The sequence below is a fragment of the Neofelis nebulosa genome, chromosome 2, assembly GCF_028018385.1.
Source record: "Neofelis nebulosa isolate mNeoNeb1 chromosome 2, mNeoNeb1.pri, whole genome shotgun sequence".
In the NCBI taxonomy this organism is placed as follows: domain Eukaryota; kingdom Metazoa; phylum Chordata; class Mammalia; order Carnivora; family Felidae; genus Neofelis; species Neofelis nebulosa.
Genome location: NC_080783.1, coordinates 203302817 through 203326613, shown reverse-complemented (window position 1 = coordinate 203326613; position 23797 = coordinate 203302817). Strand labels below are relative to the sequence as shown.

Sequence of the window (23797 nt, the reverse complement as noted above, 5' to 3'; positions counted from 1 at the left end):
AAGAGACCTGCGCGACCTCCGGCACCTGACCCCCTCGCCGCCCGGGGCAGCTGAGGGGAGACCGGAGCTCAGCGTCGGTGCCTGGGGCAGGAGGAGTGGGCACCGGGGCTTAGGGGAGATGCCCGCACCCCGCGCCCCAGCCGCTCGGTGCGCGGCCGGCGGGCGGCCACGTGCCCCCTCCCCGCAGTCCAGCCCTTGGGGTCGTCTTTAGACGCCCAGAAACCGACTCAGGTGTGAGCGGGGGTTCGCAGGTACCTACTTGAGGTTGGGGGCGAGGCTCAGCCTGGGGTCTCAGGACGTAGCACACACCGAGCCGTCCAGACCCTTGCGTCCCCTCCTCTTCCCACGTCCTGGCTGATTTTGAAACCTGTTTTCTCTCACACTTTCCCTCTCGGGCCTCCGAAGTCCCGCGGCGCCCAGGCGAATGGCAGGCTCGCCGCCACCCTCTCTCGGGGGCGTCTGGGAGGCCGGGAGGCCGTCCCCCACTCCTCTCCTCGTCTCGAATTACTCTCGGGGAACCCGTCACCTGGCACCTTCCCCTGAGGCCTGAGAAACCCAGCCCGAGTCCTTCCTTTTCTGTCCAGGAGAAAGAGCGTGGATTGCCTGGGGTCACACAGGCCTTCCCGGTAGATATGGAGCCAAAGCAGGACTTCCGTACCCTCCCACCCTCCTGTCAAACACCTGGGCTTCTCCCTGCACCTAGAAACCACTGACAGTACAGTTGCACCCCACCCCGCTTCCTTTTCTTTCCAGGGCTCCGCCAGGGGAGCCCGAGTTCCCTCGAACCACGAGTGCCAGCGTGTCTGGGCCTAGAGAACCCGCCCTGCCCCTCCCTCTTGCCCCCACTCTGCGGTTCCAGTTGTGGCCACCCCCTAAACGGAGACTGGCGTTCAGAGCATGGGCTGGTGACCGCTGGTAGGGGTAGGGTCAGAGACTCATTAGGGCTGGTCCGGGCCAGGCCAGGGATGCACCCTCTCCCACCCTTACTGGCCTCCCAAACAGCCCCTTTAAATATTTATGGGATTTGACTAGGACTTCTGAGAATAATGGTTTGTTTCAGCGGGGGAACCCTACAGTTTTTTTCCTGGGATGGGAGAGGGACGGGGTGCTGGGTAAGGGAAGAACACTTAGAGGCCTCTTTGATTCTGGGGAAAGGGGAGAGGTAGCCACCTTGGATGGTGGAAGAGAGTTTTTCCTGCTGCTGTGATCTTGGACAAGTCATTTTCCTTTCTGACTCTTTCCTCACCTGCAAAATGGGGATGAAAATTCTAACCTGACAGGGGTGTTGAGAAAGTTATTGATAATGCTTCCTCCTGGCACCTAATTGGTGGTTTCCTTCTGTCCCACACTCGCCTTTCTTGTCATGTGGACCCTCAACAGGACTGTTGCTCTGGTGGAATAAGTTTTGGGGGCTCAGAGCCCATCTACACCTGCAGAGGAAAGGAGAGGAGAACTCCTGTCCCCTGCAGACCCCCAGAGTGCTGTTCTGAGCCTTCTGGACCCAGAATGATCTGGGTGGGATCTTCACCTGTCCCCCGTTATTAAGTGTCAGTTTCCTTATCTGTAAATTGTCCATAACAGTAGTACCCAGCTGGGGTGTGTGTGTGTGTGTGTGTGTGTGTGTGTGTGTGTGTGTGTGTCTTAAATGAAATAGTGCTTGCCTGGAATGGCAAAATAATTCAATAAAATAACAACAACTGCTTTTGTCACTTTATGTTTTACACAGTGTTTTTGCTTCTGTTATTTCATTCGCTCATGTCAGGTGATAGAGCAGGGATTCTTATCAGACATCCCCCCGTCACCCCTGTCAGAGATAAAAAACAAACAAACAAAAAACCTGAGCCTCAGGCTCCAACACAGCTTCCTAGAGGCAGCCCTCCAAATTTCCCAGCCCAGGGGTCTTATCACTGTGCCTCCTGGGGCAGGTGCCACCCCAGGTTGTGCTGACAGTCTCTGAGAACAGTGGTGGCCACAGGGTAGAGAGGGAGGCCGTGAGGTGTGTCTGGGGTGGAGGTGCTGGGGTAGCCTGGCCTGGGGTGGTGTTCCAGACAGGCCCTGGGCCCATCCCTCAAGGCCAGAGCCCTGTGGTTGACTTTTGGGGCCAAACTGAAGCCAGTGGGGTTAAGGATAGACTTGACACCTGCTATCAGCTGTGACTTGCTCCTGCCCCTCAAGATCCTCAGCTGGGATTAGCATGATCATTGTTTTATTTGTGGAGAAACTGAAGCCCAAAGAAGGGAGGCAGTTTGCTTGAGGTCCCAGCAAGCTAAAACCCCAGGCTTTTTTTTTTTTTTTTTTTTTTTTTTTTGCTGTGAACCTCATGGCCCTCTGTCTCCCAACTAGTCCTGAGTTTGAAGGAGAACTCTCCTTCTCCCACACATGGCCTTTTTCCCATCTCTTCGGGAGCGTTGAATATTTGATCTCAGTCCCTGGCCAGGGATTTTCCTTTCTTCCAGCTGCCTGGAAAGGTGGCTTATCCTGGCCACACAATACCCTTTTTTCCAAGAGAGATCCTCTGACCCTCAGACTTGCTTCTTCATGGGTTGTGCCAGGCTGTCAGAGAACTCCAAACGCGGCACAGTTTCCAGTAAAGCTAGTTTATGGTAGTATGTGGGGGACAGAAGATCTGTTTGTACTTACTTGTAATATTTACAATAAAAGATATTATAAATAACCCCCCTAGTCATATTACTTATTGGTCACAGACCATGTGTCATGCACTGGTAGGTACTGGGGAGTCTGGTGAATAAGCCAGTCTGTCGGCCCATCGTGCTGCCGTCTGTTGGAGGAGGCAGACAGAATGACCAGGGTGCAAACGGAAGGTATGGTCATAAGTAGTGGTGGCACTATGAAGAAAGATCGAGGAACTGCGGAAACGGGGACAGCTTCCGTAGACTGGTATGACCACTCCGCTTCTTCTAGAAAGCAGATGCCGAGAGAAGGATCTGAGTGCGAGCCATCTATCTGGGAAGAGATCTCAAGAAATACCTTTAGGAGAAGTGAGAAGAGAGTCCAAAAAGTGGATAAGTCACCAGCGTGAGTGACTGGAGTGCCATCCTGTGGAGAGCTTTGGGAGGCAGTGGAGAATGTGCTCTTCGGGAACTCCATCCGAGGGGCAGTTCCCGGCAGGGGTGGGCACAGGGTGCTGGGGCTGGAAGCCCTTCATGCCCCAGTCTGCGTGGGCATTGGCACCTCCAGGAGCCAGAGAGAGCCGTAGGCAGAGAGGTGGCACGTCAGGTGACATGTGTGGAAACGGCACCCAGGGAGGGGGTAGAGGGGGGGCCCTGACGGTGTTAGTGCAGACAGGGGTGGCCTCTCCAAGACGGTGACTTGGAGCACACATGAGAATACAGGAGGGAGGAATCTGGGAATAGCATTCCAGCCAGAGGGAACAGCAGGGGCAGGGGACATTTAACTGGAGGCTGGGGCTCTGCTTCTCACAGGTCTGGTGGCCGAGGGAGGGACGTGTGCCTTGCAGGAGTCAGGTCACCCCTGCCCACTGAAGGGCACTCTGTCCAGGCAGCCGTGCAGGACACGATGCCCGCCCCTCTGACCTCTGCGTGGCCCGGGGAGGGAGGGGCTTGGTGGGCTGCAGGAGTGGGTGCACAGCACTGTGGGAGGCCAAGACCAGCTCTGTATTATGAGTCATGGCCAGACTCCTCTGAGCTGCTTTACCTGTGAAGTGGGAGTCCTGCATATCCTTGCCTCTCCTGACAAAATACTGCAGGTGGCTACGTGCACATCCAAGCTCTTTGCACTTGACCCGTGGTGATGACAGTAGCTCACACTTCAGTGGCCCTCAGTGTGTACCAAGCACGATTCTAAGCCCACCTGGCATGTGAACTCATTTCATCCTCACAGCAACCCCATGGGGTGGACATGCTTCTTGTCCCAGTTTTTAAGTGAGGAAACTAAGGACCAGGGAGGCGGCGTGACTGAAGCCCACAGCCCATCTCCAGACCGCATGGTTTTAACCTTGACAGCATGCTTTTCTCTTACAGACTAAGGAGGTGCCTAGGAAGTGAGAGCTTGTGCCATTATCATTTAATAATTTTCTTTGGATAATCTTAACAACTTCTGAAATTTGCCTGGCACTTTTTACATGCTGAACCCGTTTCTGAATGATGCTCTTGAGGGACTGAACCCATTTGTCAGACAAGAAGGCTATGGCCTAGAGAAGCAACCGCATTCCAGGTCATGGCAGAGCTTGAGTCCCCTTCTGAGATGTCACTCTGTGGCTTCTGAGGCCATCTCCCCACCAGGCTGGAGGAGGCTGGAGGCCAAGGCCCTTCGAGATTTCCCCATGGCCCCTGGCAGCTCTGATGTTCCAGACACCAGCCAGGCTGGGTCTCCTGGGCAGCAAAAGGGGCACAGGGTCCCCTCGCCCAGCTCTGAATCCTGGGCAGGGGAACTTAATGAGGAAAGAGCACACGTTTGCAGCCGCAAGTAAGACTGGGCATATGGTCCATCCCCAGCCAACTCTGACAGCAGGGTCATCTGTAAAATTGCTAAGTTAAAATAGCACAGTCATTACCCACCACAGGGCCAAAAATAACCAGGACCGGAACAGGGCTGTGGACTCAGGCCTGTATTTGCCCAGGGGCCTCTGGGAGTTCTTCCTGAAGTCCCAGGCTCTTCCTAGGGAGGAGCATGTGGCCTCTAGTCTCTGGATGGTGAGCAGGCATGAATTGTGTTTGTTTTATCCAGTGCTCTTACGTGTTGGTTTCTTCAGGGAGCGTGTGGGAGACCTTATATTGAAAAGATGAGTCAGGGGCGCCTGGGTGGCGCAGTCGGTTAAGCGTCCAACTTCAGCTCAGGTCACGATCTCGCAGTCCATGAGTTCGAGCCCCGCGTCGGGCTCTGGGCTGACGGCTCAGAGCCTGGAGCCTGCTTCCGATTCTGTGTCTCCCTCTCTCTCTGCCCCTCCCCCGTTCATGCTCTGTCTCTCTCTGTCTCAAAAATAAATAAAACGTTAAAAAAAAATTAAAAAAAAAAAAAGAAAAGAAAAGAAAAAATGAGTCATACCTAGAAGTACAGGAGCCTCGGGGGCGCCTGGGTGGCTCAGTGGGTTGAACGTCAGACTTCAGCTCAGGTCATGATCTCATGGTTCATGAGTTCGAGCCCCGCATCGGGCTCTGTGCTGACAGCTCAGAGCCTGGAGCCTGCTTCTGATTCTGTGTCTCCCTGTCTCACTGCCCCTTCCCCGTTTGTGTTCTGTCTCTCTCTCTCTCCCTGTCTCTCAAAAATAAACATTCAAAAAAAAGACGTAGTATAGGAGCCGAAGCAGGGTTCCCTCCTTAGAGGGGAAGGAGGATCTTGCTGGGCCTGGGAGGGCAGCGTAATGGGAACGGGGACGAGGACGAAGGAGAGCAAGCAACATTAGCCAGGAGTTCACCGTTTCCAGCTGCTGAGGGAGACAGACGTGACTGGAAGTCTTTCAAGAAGGCAGATGGAAGACAGCTGCTGGCTATGGGTGATGTGGCTGTAGGAGGAGGACAAGGAAGTCCACGCTCGAGAGAGGCACAGGCAACCCCCTGACAGGAGGGATGAGGCCCCATCAGGAGGTATGACCATGGGCAGGCCCTCTGCTAAGCGCATTACATTTAATAATTTCATTATTATTTCACCAGAGGGTGGAAACAGCAGCCCTGTGAGCTGGGGACTGTTGTTACCCCCATTGTATGGATGAGAGAACTGAGGCTCAGGGAAGGGAATTAATTCGTTCAAGATCACTCAGTGTCAGAACTGGGGTTCTAGGATTAAGGCCTTTGCCCTTAAGGAAGGCTTCCTGGATGAGGGTGGATGCAAGGGGTTTCAGTCAAACGAAGGGAAAGGCATTTCTGGTAGAAGGAACTTGAGCAAAGGCGTAGGAGTGGGAAAGTAAATGTTACATCAGGAGGAAGAAGTTCTACATGGTTGGAGCTTCCGTGTGTGTGTTCTGTGTTGGGTGTGCATGTGCCTGTCTGTGCACGCAGGGATATTGTGGGAGAGGAGACTGTGGGAGAGGAGACTGTCATTCCCCAGTAGTCATTGTGAGATTAGGAGCTTGGGGTGGGGGTGGGGGTGCAGGGGGAGAAAGCTCTGACTTGCTGTGTGATCTTGCACAAGTCCCATCCCTCTCTGGCCCTCAGCTTCATCATCTGTCATGTGAGGAGTTCTGGCAAAGGGTCTCCATGGCTGATGAGTGGCAACCAGTCTGCTGGGGCCCTCCTCATGCAGGAGGCCATAGAATAGGGGAAGGGTCAGGCCAGGGAAGGAAGAATGCAGACTATGACAAACATTTCAGAGGTCAGGGAGGACTGGGGAATATTTTGACAGCAAAAAGGTCATCTGTGACCTTGGCAAGCTTTGGCCCTTTGGAATGGAAGGAGCGGAAGTGGCTTTGGAGCGGGGCCAGGAAAGGCTGAGCCTGAGGAAATGGGAGAGTAGGGACATACGAATGGGGGGAGCGAGGATGTTCGCTGTAGAGCAGGGGTGGATAGGCAGATGAACAAGGCCACCCCTGATTGATTAGTGTTGCCTGCCTGGAGCCTTGTATTGAGAAACAGTCCAAAGCCTGTAAATCAGAAGGAATAGAGCTGCAATTGATTGGCAATGTCTGCCAAGGACACTAGTGATAGGCATGGTGACATGTAGTTTGCCGTTCTTGCTTAGATGCGTGTTGGGTTGAAAGTGCTGTTCTGAGTACCTACAGAGAGGAAGCCTAAGGAATTAGGAATTGTGGGAGGAAATATCTCTGGCTCTAGGAACTTCCTCCTAACCTTTTGCTAAAATGAAGGTAGTTTGCCTCATGGGAAGTTAGTATCGGCTAATGGTCGGGAGCTTGAACTTGAGAGTCAACCATTGTGACAAATTACTCGTCCTCTGAGCCTCCCTTTCCTCTGTGAAACTGGAATGAAAGAATGCCTGCTTGCAAGGCAGCTGTGAATGTTAGAAGTGATGGTAAGAGCTGCTTTGTTATCATTGTTGCCTGTGTTACTTGATAGTTCTGTTCTGCGCTGATGATGTGATGGTTTTCTTGGTTTCTTTAAGAACAAGCCTCGGGTCTGAGTTGCTCCGGGGCCCCCGTCACCCAACGCAGGACTGGGACACCTCAGGGACTTTCTGATTCTTTTTTGGAAGATCAAATGAAATAGGCCTCATGGTTGATACAGCAGAGGATAAGGTCACTTTGGGGGCTTCTCAGCAGGGACTGGGCCTCGTGTTGGGGTGGTGGCCCCCCACCCTCCCTCAACACACATGGATTCTTTGTCATGAGGAAGCAGTCTCGGAAAGGGACAGTGGCCTGCTCAAATCAAACCCAGAGAGATATGGGTATACAAGGCTCCTTCTGGCTGGTGGAGAAGGAGGCAGAGCCCCTGGAGGACGAGAACTCCAGGACGGTTGTTGTAAGGAGCAGCATGGGCCCAGACAGGGTAGAGGGCCCAGTGCTTCCAGCTGGGCCCATAGCACAGGAACCCCGGAACCTGCTGTGCTTTGTAGGTGGGGCCCACTGCCCTGGCACCAGCGATGCCCAGTCCTGAGCTTTCTTCCTATGGCTCTTCCTTCAGAGCCACTGAGGGCCCCTGGAAGAGCAGGGAGGGCACAGGATTGTCCTAGCTCCTCTCCCAAAAAGTAGTCCAGAGAAGCTGGCCCTGGCCATCTCTGTGGTGGACCCTGGAAACTGATTCCTATCTGCATCCTGCCCTGTCCTAGATTGTGTGTGAGCTGAAGAGCTTACAGTTTTTTCATTTGTAAAATGGGTAAAATCATAATACCTCCTCCATTGCAGCATCAGAGATGCTGACTGACAGGATCGTGGAGTGTTCATTCGTCCTGCTGATTGGGCTTGGAAAGATTCCTAGAAACCTCCTTCCTCTTCTGTCCTCATTACTTCCCTGCTGAGTGATCTCGTGCCTCTGGGCCTGAGCTGCTAAGGAAGAACCCTGGGGATGGTTCAAACCACTCATGAAGACCACACTTGCCCTCCTGTTCCTCTGTCTGACCAGGGTCCTCTCTCACATGAGTAGGGCTACGTAGGGGCTTTTCCAGTTCTCTCTCCCAGTCTGTTCCCCTACCCAGTGAGCTGGCCTCACCCCGGCCTTTTCCAACCTTCCTGACCTCAGTTGTGGGTAGAGTTTTCAGAGGACCCCTCCCATGTGCCCTGCTCTGGACTTGAACCCAGGTTTGCTGATTCAGGCAGCCTTCATACAATGTCATTTGAGAAATCACCCCCTCCCCACCACAACCGCACCTCTCTTCCTCTCTGTGGCTTTGCAGAGCAGGCTGGGGCCATGGAACCACCTGGGTTTGAGTTCTGTTCTGACTCCAGCCCTTTACTCACTGTACGTGGACTTTGTCTGATGACTTTGCCTCTCTGAGCCTCAGTTTCCTAATCTGTAAGGTGAGGATAAAATCCATCTCACAGGATTGTATGAAAGATTCAGGAAGAAAATAGCATAGTTTGCTCTCAACAAGTTTGTGTTAAAGAGTTTGAACTTGAAAATACGGGTTCCGATTTTGGCTCTTGTACTTGCTGGCTCAGTGGACTCGGTTGGGTGATTTCACCTCCCTGGGCCTCAGTGTCTTTGTAAGTGGGTATGATAAAAGTGTCCTACCTCATAGGTTGTCCTAAGGATTAATGAGAATATTTTACATAAGACTTCTTGCCATGGTGCTTGGTGGGTTATTCCTTTATTATAGATAAAAAGTAATGATAGATGGACGACCCCAGTGCGCCTTGCTAGGTCTTCCTAGGAAATGCGGGCCGGGAGGACAGGGTCTGAGGCCTGTCCCCGTCCTGCCCAGAGCTGCCAGAGAACTGGACGGACACTCGGGAGACACTGCTCGAGGGGATGCTCTTCAGCCTCAAGTACCTGGGCATGACGTTGGTGGAGCAGCCCAAGGGCGAGGAGCTGTCGGCTGCTGCCGTCAAGAGGATTGTGGCCACGGTGAGCCCCGATCAGGGTGGGGGAGCCGTGAGCCAAGGGCCAGCTTCTTCCTGGGGTGCCACTCATCCCCTGCTCATTCCCCTGATTGGATGCGTCTGAGCTGTTCTTGCCCTGAGTCCCCTTGCATCTGGCCTAGGGACTCTGGTAGACAGGAGCCACTGGGCTTGTGGGGTCAGGGTCAGTGTCCTCCTCTCCCGTTGTTGTGGCCATGGCCCCTCCTAGTCTCCCCTCCCCCCAACTCGGGTCCCCTGCCTGAGGGTTAGTGACTTAGTGCAAGGAGTAGTGGGGAGGTTGCTCTCACCCAACCACTTGCCCTGTGGCCCGAGGGACAGGGTAGCCCACCAGAGACCAGATCTCCCCACTCCCTTACTCCCCCTCCTGAGTAAACGTGGCCTAGAAATGCTCTTCCCTTGGTGGTCTCAGACCCCTCAGCTCAGACCCTCACAGGTGCAGTGGGTAGAGTGGAGAGTCCCCAGGAGTGATCCTGCTGGGTTGAGATAGCCCACTCAGCACTCAGAGCCTGAAGTCCCTCCTAGCTGTATGTCCTTGGGCAGGTCCCTTGACCTCTCTGAGTTCATTTATTTCCTCCTCGGCGGGGAGCTCTGTTGCCTATAAGATGACTCAAGTTCCAGTGTCTGGCAGACAGTGGGTACTTAATGAACAGCAGTTGTCCCTGTGTTTAGTAGAAGAGAGCATTGTTGACTAATGTCTTCCCCGGTTTGTCTGCTGTCTCTGAGACCTCACACGGGCCTCAGGTCTGGGACTTAGACCAGCTAGGTGTAGCCCATAAGAGCAGCTCCGAAGTGAGGCAGGCAGGCTTCTCTGACCCATGTCTGCCCCAAGGCAAAGGCCAGCGGGAAGAAGCTGCAGAAAGTGACTCTCAAGGTGTCACCACGGGGGATTATCCTGACCGACAACATCACCAACCAGCTCATTGAGAACGTGTCCATTTACAGGTATGCTCAGCATTGGCCACCCTCGCTCTGTGCCTTGGGGCGGTGGGTGGGGTGCCCTTCCTGCATCCATGCACCAGCACTTCCTGTCTGGGTGAACTTGGAGCCTCAGTTTCCTTGTGTGTATGTGGGGGAGGAGCCAGATCCCACCTCCCAGTGCTGTTAGGAAGTGCTGAGTACACAGCCCCTGGCTCACAGTGGGTGCTTGGTTAAAAGGCAGCTGCTGCTGTCATTATTGCTGGTTGCAGCAGGCAGCTGAGGCCTAGTCAGGGCCAGGACCCTCCTCCCCACTCCCCTTCCGCAAGCATGCTGCTGAGTCAGGCTTGGAGCAGAGGGCTGCGGAGTCGCTGCCTTCTCCTTCCGCTGTGAATATAGCAGCTCAGCTCTGGACATCTGGCCAGGCATTCAGGGAGGCCTCAAGGCAGAGTCCAAGGCCAGAGTATAAATGGTATGGGGGCAGGGGGGGTGGCCATTCTCAAGGAGACAGAGCCTAGCCCTTGGAACCTCAAGCTCTTCCCACTCCCTCTCTTGGCTGATCAGTTGTAGGATTTCAGCCCTGGAAGGGACAGTCCATTTTATAGATGGAGAAGCTGAGGCCCAGGGAATTGCCCAGGGCCCCACGGTGAGGTAGTAGCTGAGCTGGGAGCACCGAGGCTGGAGCTCTGTCCGGCAGGCACCCAGCTGCCAGGCATTCCTCCACCCTCTTGCTTTGTCTCCAAGCAGGTGGTTCCATCCGCTGGAGCATAAGCAGTGTTGGGGGCGTTGAGGGTGGGCGTGTGTTGGAGGGTGTGGCTTTAGAGTTTCTGGCTGGTGTCTTCCTCTCACCGTTCTGACTCTGCTTGCCTCCTTTAACCAGGGGAGGCCTCAGCCTCTGCCCTCAAGGAGGGAATGGAGGGGAAGAAATAGGAGATTAGAGTGTTTCCCAAGAGAGCAGAGAAGAAGGGGCCTGTCTGAGGAAACCTGGGAAGGCCTCCCAGGGGAGGTGGCAGGAAGCTTGATCCCCTGAGATAAAGAAGAGGGAGCTGCTGGCCTGGGGGTCTTAATGGTGCTGATCCCCATGTCCATGTCTGATTAAAGCTGGGGCCACACTGGGGAAAGAGTCTGCTGAGCTCCTGTCCCACCTCTGGGCTGCCAGTTCCTCTCAGATTGAGATTCTCAGGATGAGCAGCCAGCAGGGAGGCAGCAGACTGGGGGTGGGGGGGGGGGTGGTGGGAGGGCAGGTTTTCCAAGAGGAGGGAGCTGCTCTGTGTTCCTCCTGGACCCAATGGGGCTCCTGGTCTGGCCGTCTTCACTCACCCTCATGCTACTCACAGCTCCGGGAGAATTTGCCAGCAGTCTCAGTCACCCTGGGAGAGAGGACCTAGAACTCCTCCGACCTCTGGGCAGGAGAGGAGGCCTGGTGCAGGGCATCAGTGGGCAGGGAAGTGTCCAGCTTCCCCTTCCCTGTCTAGTCAGCCCAAGCCCTGAAGGATTCCAGCCTCTGGAATCCTCAGGTGAATGCATATCTCAGCTCTGCCACTAGCTTGGTGGTCTGAGACCGTAAGCTTCAGTTTTCTCATCTGAAAAGTGGGAATAATAATGGAGCCCATCTCGGGCAGCTCTGAGAATTAAATGAAGTGATATCTAGAAAGAAGGGCTTAGCTATTACCATTTTGAGGTGTGGCTCAGTGGGGGGCGGCGGGGGGAGGTGCCCTCAGTCTTTCCTTCTGCTCCTTCCTGCCTAGCCTGGGTACCCCCCCCCGCCCCCCGATGCCATCAATGGCCCAGAATGCCAGGCCCAGAGGTCAAGGCCACATCTCCTGAGTTTTACCTTCAGGGAGTGGGATAGCAGGCTCTGGGGGACTCAGGGGAGATGCCCTATGGGGCATCCCAGATGTGGTCAGGCCCCATGCCGGGATTTGGTGACACTTCCCACTTGCCTTTCAGGATCTCCTACTGCACAGCAGACAAGATGCACGACAAAGTGTTTGCGTACATCGCACAGAGCCAGCACAACGAGAATCTCGAGTGCCATGCCTTCCTCTGCACCAAGCGGAAAATGGTCAGTGCGGAGAGGCTGGGCCTAGGCAGGCTTTAGCTTTGCCTTGGCAGCTCTGCCCTTGGGGGCTCTGTGTGGTAGGGGAGGCAGGACCCAAAGATGGCATCACTTAACAGGAAGTGTGAAATCCCCGGGGACCCCAAGACGATGCTGAGAGCACTGAGTAAGGCCACAGCCCTGTCAGAGTGGGCTGCCCTAGGCGGTCAGCCTGGCCTGTGGGTGGTGACAGGCCCGTGGCCCCAGTGAGTGCCCTGGCGCCTTCCTCTCTGTAACATGAGTGATTGGATTTGAGATTTGGGTGGGGGGCGGTCTGTAGTATGGTCTGGGGGTGCAGGGTCTTATAGGAATTAGTCCTTGGGGAATGGTGATCAGAGGGTCCCGGGAATGGCAGAGGGACCTGGCTTGCTGTAGCCAGAGTGGGGAGGGAAATGGCTGTTTTTCGCATCTACGATGTGTCTCTTTCAGTGGTAGGCTTTAAGGGATCTTTTTGTTTAACCCTCTGTGAGGTGGCGGCTGTTACTGTCTTTATTGTTTTTATCTTTAATGAGGAAGCAGACTCACAGAGGTCAGCTGTTGCTGAAGATGACACAACCAGCTGGGCAGATGAGGGTTCAAACCCATGTTCTTCCCCTCCCGGCGCGACCGTGAGGAGCCACGAGCTCCCTGCCCCAGTTTCCAGGCTACTCCCCGGCCGTGTCCGGCTGAGATGGGCGGGGCCTCGGTGGTCTCTGGGCATTTGTCTTGAACTTTGGGACAAGCAGCCAGGCTGTGTCCACCTTTGGTGTTGGGGCTTTCGTTTTGGAGGCCCCTGAGGTCTGAGCATCTGCTCTGTGAGGAGGTTCCTGACATTTACTCGTTGAGTGTTGGCCTCCGTTGACCTCTGTGTACAGAGTCCAGAGCCCCAGTCCCCATGCCCAGTGGTCCTTGGAGCCAAGGAGACGGGATCCTCTCCCCTACCCCTCTCATCCAGGACTCGTCAAGGACATCACAGTCTTTAAGTGCCCCTCAGGCTTCCTGCTCTGCATCAGGGCCTGCTTGAGATATAGTATTAGTTTCCTATTGCTGTTGTGAGAAATCACAAACTTAGTGGTTTAAAACAACCTGGATTTATTCTGCTACAGTTCTGGAGGTCAGAAGTCTTAAGTGGGTCGGCAGGGTTGTGTTCCTTTTGGAGGCTCTAGGGAAGAACACACTTCCTTGCCTTTTTTAGTCTCTAGAGGCCACCATTCCTTGGTTCCGGGCCCCTTCTCCAACCTGAGAGCCAGCGGTGAAGCCCCTTCCAGTCTCCCTCCTGCTTCCACTGTCACATTGCCGTTTCTAGCTCTGACCCTCCTGCCTCCCTCTTACAAGGCCCCTTGCGATTGGGCCCTCTAGGGAATCCAGGATAATCCCCCTCCATCTCAAAATCCTCCACTCAGTCACACCTGTAAAGTCCCTTTTGTGGTGCCAGGTAGCACTCAGAGGTTCCAGGGATTAGACATGGACATCTTTTGGGGCTGTGATTCACAGGTCTCGTGTAGGGAGCACTATGGGACGAGACCGATTAGGGGTCTGATCCTGGCTGATGTGCTGTGTGACTGTGGATAAGACCCTGCCCTTCTGTGGGCTGCCCGCCCATCAGCAGAATGAAGAGGTCACCTCAGTGACCTCCAGGATTGTTCTGAAAGGCCCCTTTCTTGTGTGCACCTTGTTTCTTTCCTGCAGACTCAGTGTCGCCAGACACTCACCTGAGGCCTCGTGATGCCCCAGGTCCCTGAGCTACAGTGGCTTCTCCCATGACAGCCTTGTTGTCACAGTGACTCTTGGCTTTGTCTCTTATGAGGCCACACTGACTTAAAAATACAGGCTCATTACGTCTCCATTGTTTGTCTCTTCCTCTCCACTGACCAGAGCAGGCGCTGGGCTGGGGCAGCTGGCCCACGGCCACTGCTGCAGAATGTGGACCCTGGTGCGGAGGGGCTCTGAGCTGCAGAGGCTTCCTCTGGGAAGGGAAGGTCGGAGGCAAAAGAAAGCGGATGCTGGCCCAGTGGCTCAAGGGAGGCCTGCCCTCGGGCCAGAGGACTTTAGACAGGCCTGAACAAAATCACCCTGCCCCAGGCCAAGAGGCCGGTTATTGAGGAAAACAGCCTACCCGCTGCTTGGTGCTGACAACAGCGCCCTGACCCGGCAGAGGGAACAGCTCCTGCGGGCCGCCTGGGCCCAGGCTCTTCACTTTTCCCGGCATGTTGTCCTCTGTGCCAGGGGCTGACTGGCTCGATCACAGCGTACCCATCCTTCCCCAGCTGGCCTTCCCCCTTCAGGGAGCCTCGGGGAAGCCCCTCAGCCCGCCCAGCCCAGGGCAGTGTACGGGCCACCTGATGCAGACGCGGTGTTCTTGTGCCCCTCCTAAGGCCCCAGCCGAGCGCAAGCTGGCAGGAGCCTGGCCACGTTGGAAATGCTGAGATTCTCAGGGCTTAGTGGACACATCTGAGAAGGAGGCAGAGGTGAAACGAGGGCCTCAGGTTCTGCAGCCCACCTGCTGACAAGTGTCACTTGTCACTCCACAGACGGCACTGCTGCCTGGCCCGGGGCTGAGCCCTGTGGTGGGCACTGGGGCCCCAGGGGATCGGCCATGGAGACACCAACAAGATGGTTTCGGGGGAAGAGCCAGGATTCAGTAACTGGGGGGCGTGGCTCTAGGGTGGAGGTTCTTAAGTCTCACTGGAGGTCCCTAAGACTTCCCAGAGCAGGAGACATTTTGAATCGAGCTTTGAGAGCTGAGGAATGAGTGGGAGTTTGCCGGCCAAGAGAAGGGGGGTCAGGGTGGTGAAAGGCCGCGTGCACCCCGGCACAGGAAGCAGCATGTGCAAAGACAGGTGCAGAATTAAATGGTAGGATTGGTGGGTGAGGACTTCCATGTCACTGGAGCTGGGGTGTGGCAAAGCAGAGGCAGCCCGCCAGGGGGAACTTGAATTTGGATGCTGACATAGCCCTCATTGCTTTTGGCCGGCGGCCCACAGTCTCCACCTCCCCACTCTTTCTCGACTGGCTGCCTGCATGAGTGAGAAGCTGTGGCCACCCGGGGTCGGGGGAAGGGGTTCCTTTCTGGGTCACCCACCGGTTCAGCTTAGCTCGGGCGGCATGCCACCAGGCCTCCCTCTCCCGGTGACTGCTGTTAGGCACGGCCAGGATGAGTTTCTCTACAAGGAAATGTTTCCATCTGCCCAGCTGGGAGGCCTCGGCCAGCACTGCAGCCTGCCTCTGGGTTCTGAAGTGAAGGTGGGGTTAGGGCTTCAGTGGGGGACCCAGGAATACAGTGCAGGTGGACTGACAGCAAGCAAGGTGACACCCCCTGATTCTACCCCGAGCAGGCGGGGGGCAGAGCTGCTCTCCCTCACGTGGGCACTGGCATTCCTCGGGTAATCCTTTTGTGCAGGATTTATGCTTCTGGGGCAGCAGGGCCATAAGGGACACGTGGCCCGACTTGGTGGGAGTACCAAGCTAGGATCTGGGATCCTGGGGGGTCCTGAGCTAGATAGACCTGGCCCCTTGAAGAAGCTAACAGCCTGGTTACTGGGAACGAGACAGGGACATGAAACACTGGGTGTTAGAACCCAGTCCTGGTGAGAAGAACGCCACAGGCCAGAGGCATTCTGAGGAGGGCTGGGCTCGCAGCCGGTGGAGTGAGGGAAGGCAGGCCTCCCGGGGGTTGGGGGGTGGGCAGGCCCTAGCAGTCCTTTCTTGTAATGCTGCCCCAGAGAGCCGGGCCCACCCTGCTCCCAGTCCCTGCCCAGCCTGGGCTTGCAGCCACCTGCACACATGTGCATCTCGGGTTATATTTGGTTTACTTACAGCTCAGGATTTCGGGGCAAAAGGGCGGGGATGTATGCAAATGAACAAGTTGATTTATGCAAAAACAGTATCAGGTTTGTGCCCGCAGATATCCTGGAGGCAAAAATCGGGGTGTTTCCATCTCCCTGCCACCTTAGGTGACCAGCCCTTTCCTGGGTGTATAGTGATTTGACTCTGGCTGCTAATCAGCCCATATTTTTAGTTCATGGGCAATTCTCAATGGTAACTGGGTCTATTAAACTTGATTCAGACGTGACAGCTTAAATTGTAAACAGCTGTGAAGAGTTTCATACTTAATTACCATATTTAGGTTTTTGCCATAAAGCGCCAGTACTTCCATCAAAAATGTAAATGACGGAGACATTCAAATGAGATTTTATACTTCGTGAAGTTTAATTGGCATGGATCAGTCAGCTTGTTTAAGGATTTTAAATTTAAAAAAAAAAAAAAGCGTTTTGAAGGCAGTAGCCACAGCTTCATTTCTCAATTAAACCAAGTTGTCTGGTGGATGGTATGAGAGTGGGTCTGAGACTGGTTAGGCCTGAACTTGTGCACTTGAAAGAATCTGGTGCTTTCTTCCCTAGGCCCAGGCTGTCAGACAGAAACTAGATGCCGCTTCCGGCTACAGCGGAGCTCTGGGACTCCCGCTCCCAGAAGCCAGACTGTGATTAACCCTGAACTGGAAGCAGAGAGAGGAAGGGGCTGAGATGAATGCGGGCTGGGGCAGGTCCTGGCCAAGCGAGGCCTCAGGAGGCCTGCCCCTTGGGCAGATGGAGTGCAGCCAGCCTATTGCACCTCTGGAGGGCTTTGGCCTGCTCTGGGGATCAGGGGTGTTTAGACTAGATTCTTGCCCTTGGGCAGCGGCCCAGATAGGGTGACACAGGCATGTGAACTGGTGACACTTCCATATGCATGATGCCAGAGAAAGGTAGGTGGAGCTGTGGGGCACCAGTGCTGGTGACCTGAGAGACCTGGTGACGTCTGAGTCGGGTTCGAAGGGGTGGATGGGAGTTCCTCAGGGGTGAAAGGCCAAGATGTGGCCCCCTCTTACAGGTATATGGCGCTGAATGGTTTTGGTACCCTGACACAGGTACACATTGACATTTTGCTCCTGTCACGCAATGTACAAGCCTCCTCCTCCCTTTTTTGGGATCCAGTTGTAAGTCCCTCCAACCCAGCATAGGGCTAACCAGAGTGTAACCTTTGCTTCTGACTGTGGCTCATTCAGGCAGTGACTGGGCCCTTTCCAGTTCTGGCTTTTCTGTTCTCTAATTTCAAGGACTCAGTTTCTGTGTGAAGTCCTCAGGTAATTAGGGAGGGCTCTTGGAGGAAGTAAGCCTCCTAGTTAATTGAATATAGGGAAGCCCAAAGGGAAGGGGAAAAGGTGGAGGTGAGCAGTCATTGCAAAGGTTGGGAATGGAATAGAGGTGGGAGCCGTGGCTGGGCTACAGGTGCTGAACCTGGGGCCCCCAGCTGCCTGGAGTGGTTCTGGCCTCATTACACCCCAGGCTGCTTTGGTGACCTGGGCGGGGCCAGGACTCTGCTTTTGCCTGTCTGGAAGTTCAGAGCCTTGAAGGAGCGGACCCTCAGCCTCCGGGCGTACATTTCTCACTTGCTGTTACCTGCCTGACCTGTACTCCTCCCCCACCCCGCTTCCTGTTTTTCAGGCCCAGGCTGTCACCCTCACAGTAGCCCAGGCCTTCAAAGTTGCCTTTGAGTTTTGGCAGGTGTCCAAGGAAGGTGAGCCTTGTTCAGGGACACTGTGGTGGGTGGGGGTGGAGCTGGGGAAGCTGACAGAGTAGAGAGGAGTTGGCGGGAGGGGGGGAGGGGGTGGGGTGGGTGGTAAAGTCCCTGGAGTCCAGGCCTGACTCTCCACTTCATCAGCTGCCTGGTTGGTGACTTTGGACAGGTCCCTTCACCTCTGTGAGTCCCTGTTCCCCCTGTGAAGAAATGGGAACAGCTCTCCCCCCCCCACCCCCCCCCACCCCGCCCCCAGGGTGATTGTGAGGATTAAGTCTACAGAGTTTCTCTCCTCTCTGCTGGAGATCTAATGCCTGCCCCCTGAGAGTGGCCACAGACCTCCCCTGCCCAGCGAGTGCTGGGAGTGGGGCTCCAACGCCCTGTGCCTTGGTCCCACAGAGAAGGAGAAGAGGGAGAAAGCCAGCCAAGAAGGAGGGGACGTCCTGGGTGGGGGCCTCCGTGACAACACCCCATCGTTGAAGAGCTGTGAGTCCTGGGCAGGGGGTGGGGCCAGAATCAGCTGCATGTCTCTGGGTCTGCCCTTCATCCTGAGGGCCCCCCTCCCTCCTGGGCTGGGGCAAACCCTTGGTTTTTTATTTGTGTTTTATTGTTAAATAAATAATACATGTTCATTATAGATAAATTAGAACATGTTGTTAGAAGGGAAGATTGCTCATTTTGGTGCATGTTCTTGCAAATATGTTCCTGTGCAGCTATATAAATGTATGTATACATCTCTCTGTATACATTTAACATCTTATTATGTGATCGCTTAAAAAAAACTTAACACCTGTTGCGAATGTAAAAGTTTCAACCTAAAATGTTAGTTGGGTAGAGGTTCTCACCGTCCAGCTGCTTCGGGAGGTGCCCAGGTGGGGTTCTGGGTGGTCTGCTTGTTAGGCCGGGGAAGGCCATGCCTGAGGAGGGAGTCAAGACCACAACAGCCCAGGAGGCTCCAGGATCGGGCTGGGAGATGGGGCTTGGAAACAGGCGGTTCCTCCCACTGACACACCTGACTGGACCCCTCATAGTGGTTGCCACTGGGAACCTGCTGGACTTGGAAGAGACGGCCAAGGCCCCGCTGTCCACAGTCAGCGCTAATACCACTAACATGGATGAGGCACCGAGGCCTCAAGCCTTGAACAATAGCAGCGTTGTCTGGGTGAGTGGTCATGTGGCCTGGGGACCCCATAGGGATCTCACAGCGAGCCTCAGCCTGATCCTGGTTGAGGCCTAAGGCTGCTCCAGGACCTGGGACCTGGCACGCATGACTTCAGTCCTCTGGGCGGGCCAGACCCAGCCCAGCAGCGCCCAGGCCCAGGGTGGGGGGCAAACAATGTCCCCTTTGAACTCGGGGCTGCCTCCCCAGCAGGCGTGGCTCCCAACACAGCTGTCTCCTCACAATGGCCAGCCTCTTGGTCTGAGCGTCCATAGTCGGCCCACCACAGGACCAGCTAAAGGCTCCCTTGTTCTTGGTGAGGGCACAGTTTGCTCCTGACACCCGTCCCCGCCCCACCATCTAAAGGAGGAGTCTGAGGCCTGGCGGTCAGCAGTTGGCCTCTGACTCGCTCTGTGACTCCAGGCAAGCCCCTTGACCTCTCTGTGTCTCAACTTTTTCATCCCTTCAATAAAGATGATGACCCCTGCCTGCAGAGTCTCCCAGAGGAACCTGGGTTGTTTTTTTTTTATCAAAAGTGAAAAAATTTTTTCGTCTGAAAATAATTTTAGAACTACAAAAAAGTTGTAAAAATAGTACAAAACATTCCTGTTCACCCTTCATCCAAATTCTCCAAATGTCAGCATCTAACATCACTGCGTTACAGTGATCAAAATCATTAACATCAATCTGATACTGTTACGTAATCTACAGGCCATAGTCACATTTCTCCACGTGTCCCCCCCCCCCCCGACCGCCTCCCTGTGTCCTTTTCCTCATCTAGAATCCATTGCAGAATCGTTATTTTGTCATGTCTGTTTAATTTTAAAGAATCTGGAATGTTGGCAGACTTGAAAACTCATATCCTGGTCCCTGTTGGGGGCCACCTGTAGGCACCGCGAACCTGTTCTCTGTTGCCTGGGATCCACCCTTGGCACTCACCCATCCACTCAGGGAGGCTGCAGGGAGCCCTTGCCAGTGTTTTCCCACCTAGGCTCTGGGATTCCTGCCATCATTTAATCCCTCATGAGCTTGGAATTCTGGCATGGCTCTTGGAAGTGGATGAAAGCAAGAACACCGTCTTCCCTACCCTCTTGCTCTTGGAACTTGAAAGCCATAGACCTCATCCAATCCAACCCACTCATTTTACGGAAGGAAAAGCTGAGTCCCAAAGAGGAGCTGCGACTTGCCCAAGGTGTCACTCGACTAGTGGCAGAGCTGGGAATTGTACCCACCCAATTGTGCTCTTTTTCCTGTTCCGCATCCCAGGTTGCGGCAGTCGCCAGGTGGGGGGTCTGCCTGTGCCTCTTTCCCCAGGCACCCGCCAGACCCCTATGCTTGTGTCCAGAGTCCCTGTGGCTTATCCAGGGCTGGGACACCCTGGCTGTGAGCATGTGTTCCCCCACTGAGGGTTCATATCTCCTGCTTTGTTTTCCCCAAGGAGCTGGATGACGGCCTGGATGAAGCATTTTCAAGGTAACGTTAGCTGGGCTCCTCGTGCTGGGGAAGGAGGTGTGGGCTGCTCTCCGGGGTCCTTTGCCTGTCTGAGAACATGAACTCTGATCTTCTCCAGAGCAAAAATCTCAACTCGGATACTTCCAGGGATGGGGAACTCACTATCCGGGGTTGCCCGTGTCTGCTAAAAAGCTCCTGCTATTGAATCAAAAGCTGTTCCTTGTGGCTTCTCTACCACAGCCTGAGCTGAACTGAACACTCCGCAGCTCAGGCTGATTTCCTCGCCCTGCACCTGGTGTAGCCTTCAGAACCTGGCTTTTTGCAGGCTTTGTTCCCTCCAGAGGTTCTGCAGTTGTGGAAAGGGGCAGGGAGGGGGCAATGCTTAATTAAGCCCGTAGAGCGATACACAGAGGAGGGATGTCAGGCACAGCAAGGAGGTATTTTGGTCTTGCCCGAGGGTGGTGGCATTTCCCCATCTTCCCAGGGGCCCGCCTTGTAGCCATGACTACCTTCAGCTTGGGGACATGGCACTGAGAAGGCTGGGCTGAAGAGAGGCCTGGGCAGCTCAGGGTTCTGAGCACTGGGCCTGGGCAGTCAGGACCCCCTGTCTCCCTGGGGACCCTGGGCAGCCCCCTGCAGCCCTCTGCTTCCTCCCCAGCCCCTTCCTGCTGGAGCCTGGTAGATACCCCTCGGCGCAGCCCAGGGAAGATTGGGGGGGGGGGGGTCAGCACGGTTGGCCCTTTCGTGGAGGCAAAGACATTCTTTTCACTGTCCTCCCTGCTTCACTAACTTCACTAACTGACTGCAACCCCCTCATTTTAAGAAAATCTTCCGTTCGCTTTTTCCAGATTACTTAAGTATCATGTGCCCTTTATTAACAACTTCGAAAATCAGCAGAGCATTAAACAGGAAAGAACACCATCCTATAATCCCACAGCCCAGACTTTTGGGCTTAATTCACGCTAATCCTATACATATACACTTTTCTTTTTCTTTTTTCTTTTTTCTTTTTTCTTTTTTTTTTTTTTTTTTTTTTTTTTGGCATTGATCAGCTCATGGTATTTGCATTTGGGGATCCCGATTTTCACCTACCGTTGACATACCAGGAGTGTTTCCCCAGGCTGTTAACAACTCCTTGTAGACACCTCATTTGTTCACTACTCCCTCATGTGCTTCTAAGGACCTGAGTCGTAATTTACTTAACTCCCCCCTGTTCTTTGGATGTTTGGGTTCTCTTCCTTTTTAAGTCTGTGTTTTGAACAGCACTGTATTGAACACAGTTCTAGCCAGTAGTCTCCTAGTTGAACCGCCTCCGTCCCGCACATGCCCCTCACTGACCTCGCCAGCACGGCCCTTCCCTGCCCTTTCCTGGTGGAGCCGGGGGTGTGGAGCCCCTCTCTCCGTGGCGGGAATGCCACTGCCCTCCAGTGTTCTGAGCCATTAGCCCTCAAGGGTAGACTCTGGTCAGAGGCTCCACCTCTCCTGACATCCTGGGGTTTCCCTTCTGGGCCCGGTGTCCTGGCCTTCTCCCATCCCTGCCCTCTCACTCTGACCCTGGACTGGCTGCTCAGGCCCCCGCCAGCCCCTTCGGGGACCCTCGGCTCACACAGCTCTGCCTTCCAGGCTTGCCCAGTCTCGGACGAACCCTCAGGTCCTGGACACTGGATTGACAGCACAGGACATCCATTACGCCCAGTGCCTCTCACCTGTCGACTGGGACAAGCCTGACAGCAGCGGCGCCGAGCAGGATGACCTCTTCAGCTTCTGAGGTCCCGGGGCTGGCGGGACACGTGACAGACCAAAGCCTCTTGTGGCGGGGGTGGGGGGGGGGCAGCTCCAGGGCCCCCAACCACCCTCTTCCGGTTGGCAGCACCGTTGGCCTGCAAATCAAAGCCGCATCCGGTCAAGCAGGGGGAAAGGAAAAGTTTTTTTTTTTTTTTTTTTTTTGCCACACTCTTATCCTAAGAACTGAAGGATGCCTTGAATATTTATTCAGCGACTCCTGGTTCACCTCAGGAGCCAGTTTTGCATCAGGCACAAGAGCAGTGTTTTAACCAGCTTTTTGCCCTGTCCTGAGAAAGCTCTGCTCTGCTGTGGGTATCAGGACGGTGACCAAAGCATTTCTTGTCCCTTCTCTTTTTCTAAGGACCCAAATTTCCCTGGAGGCATCCCCACGCCTTACAGAAAGCTGTCATTTTTGAGCACAGGAGGGCCCTGTGGCTTCAGGGGAGCCCTGAGTCTTGTGCCGGGGTCCCAGCAGGTGTGGGCCTGAGCCCCTGGCCCCCCCGGGCTCTGAGAGACAGAGGGGCAGCCCCTGACCAAAGACAACGTGTAGCTGGCACTTTAAAGCACACACGGCAGGTGTGGCCCCTGGGGGCTCCTCGATGGTGCTGTTGGCATAGAGCTTTCTGTCTGGCTGCCCGTAGGTTCCCAGGGTCTGACTGCAACAGTGGAAATCATCTCTGTGTGACTGCCCTGTCGGCGTCCCCCGCCCCGCCCTGCCCCCCGTCGATGAGCTTGTGCCCACTCTCCTGTTTTGTCTGAGCCCCGAGTCCCCATGCTCCCTGGGACAGTGCGTGGAGCCCAACACCTAGACTTGGTCAGGACTATCTGGTCGCCGTTTTACAGGCAAGGAAATGGGCCCCAAACGTGGAAGGGGTGGAGCGCACACTAGAACCAGATCCCATGCCAAAGTTGCCTTCTCACCCTCCCTTCTCCCAGCTTGCACCTCCTTTCTGGTTTTGTTGTCCTCCCAGGAACCAAAAACCCCAGCTATTTTCTGACCAAAATGTGTTTCATAACAAACCATCTGGTGCCTTTCCACACAGAACTGGCTTGAGCCTCCGTGCCCTGCTAGCTGTCTGGCTGCCGACTTCCGTGCTAATGGAAGTACTGATGCTAATTTGGAGGGTGAAACAAAACCAAACTCTGGAAGCGTCACCCTCTTCCTGACTCTCACCCCTGGGTCGGGACATGTCAGCAGCAGTCTGTCCTCAGTCTCCCTTCCTCCCCCCTCCCGCCCCCCCCCCCACGTCACCCCTCGGGGCGCCCATCAGAGGTGCCTCCCAGGCCTGGCTTTGCTAAGTTCAAGTCGCTGATCACAGTTCGAGCAGGTTTCACCAGCCCAGGAGACACACACACCATTTCTCAGAATCTGCTTGTCCAAGCACTTGAATCAGCACAAAGACAGAAGGGCCTGGGCAAGGAGTGGGGTGGCGTTTGTAGAGTCTATCAGAATATGGGGTCATTTCTTTCCCTGCCCAGCTCTTGCACCTTGCTGCCCACCCCAGACCTCCTTGGTATTGGCCCCTGGATTTGTTACGCGGCAGCACGTGTTGGGCCTGACAAGCTGTCCCTGGCAGGAGGATCTGGGAGCCCCAAGAGAGGCCATGCTTGTGTGTGTGTGTGTGTGTGTGTGTGTGTGTGTATGTATGTATGTATGTATCTGGGAGCCCCAAGAGAGGCCATGCTTGTGTGTGTGTGTGTGTGTGTGTGTGTGAGAGAGAGAGAGAGAGAGAGAGAGAGAGAGAGAGAGAGAGAGACACTGACACTTGACCTTCACAGTGGTCTTTGGCTGATAAGCCTTTGGGTATGCTCCAGTGTGTCTGCAGATAAGTCTTATGCTTTACTTTGTGTTGCTGTTAAAGTTGTTCTAATGAGGAAAAGAATAAGTAATAAAGGTTCTCTTTTTGAA

At 54.7% G+C, this 23797-nt stretch overlaps 1 protein-coding gene and 1 long non-coding RNA gene across 5 annotated transcripts in view; one reads left to right on the top strand and one right to left on the bottom strand.

The window, feature by feature from the left end:
• The window catches only part of LOC131505253 (uncharacterized), a 27203-nt gene extending 26528 nt beyond the window's left edge, over positions 1-675 (bottom strand). The window contains exon 1 of the long non-coding RNA XR_009258328.1: positions 260-675. This is a non-coding gene — a long non-coding RNA (uncharacterized LOC131505253). The remainder of the gene's footprint in view (positions 1-259) is intronic.
• The window catches only part of LDLRAP1 (low density lipoprotein receptor adaptor protein 1), a 24265-nt gene extending 468 nt beyond the window's left edge, over positions 1-23797 (top strand). The window contains exons 1-9 of one of the 4 annotated variants that reach the window (XM_058718579.1): positions 5261-5564; positions 8788-8930; positions 9774-9886; positions 11810-11924; positions 17420-17492; positions 17892-17978; positions 18524-18654; positions 20090-20124; positions 21727-23797. In XM_058718579.1, the coding sequence (XP_058574562.1) occupies positions 8835-8930; positions 9774-9886; positions 11810-11924; positions 17420-17492; positions 17892-17978; positions 18524-18654; positions 20090-20124; positions 21727-21871 (795 nt within the window). In that variant the 5' untranslated portion in view covers positions 5261-5564; positions 8788-8834 and the 3' untranslated portion in view covers positions 21872-23797. Of the gene's footprint in view, positions 1-5260; positions 5565-6085; positions 6943-8787; positions 8931-9773; positions 9887-11809; positions 11925-17419; positions 17493-17891; positions 17979-18523; positions 18655-20089; positions 20125-21726 lie in introns of those variants that run through there. The other 3 variants (XM_058718578.1, XM_058718577.1, XM_058718576.1) reach the window with 3 other exon arrangements.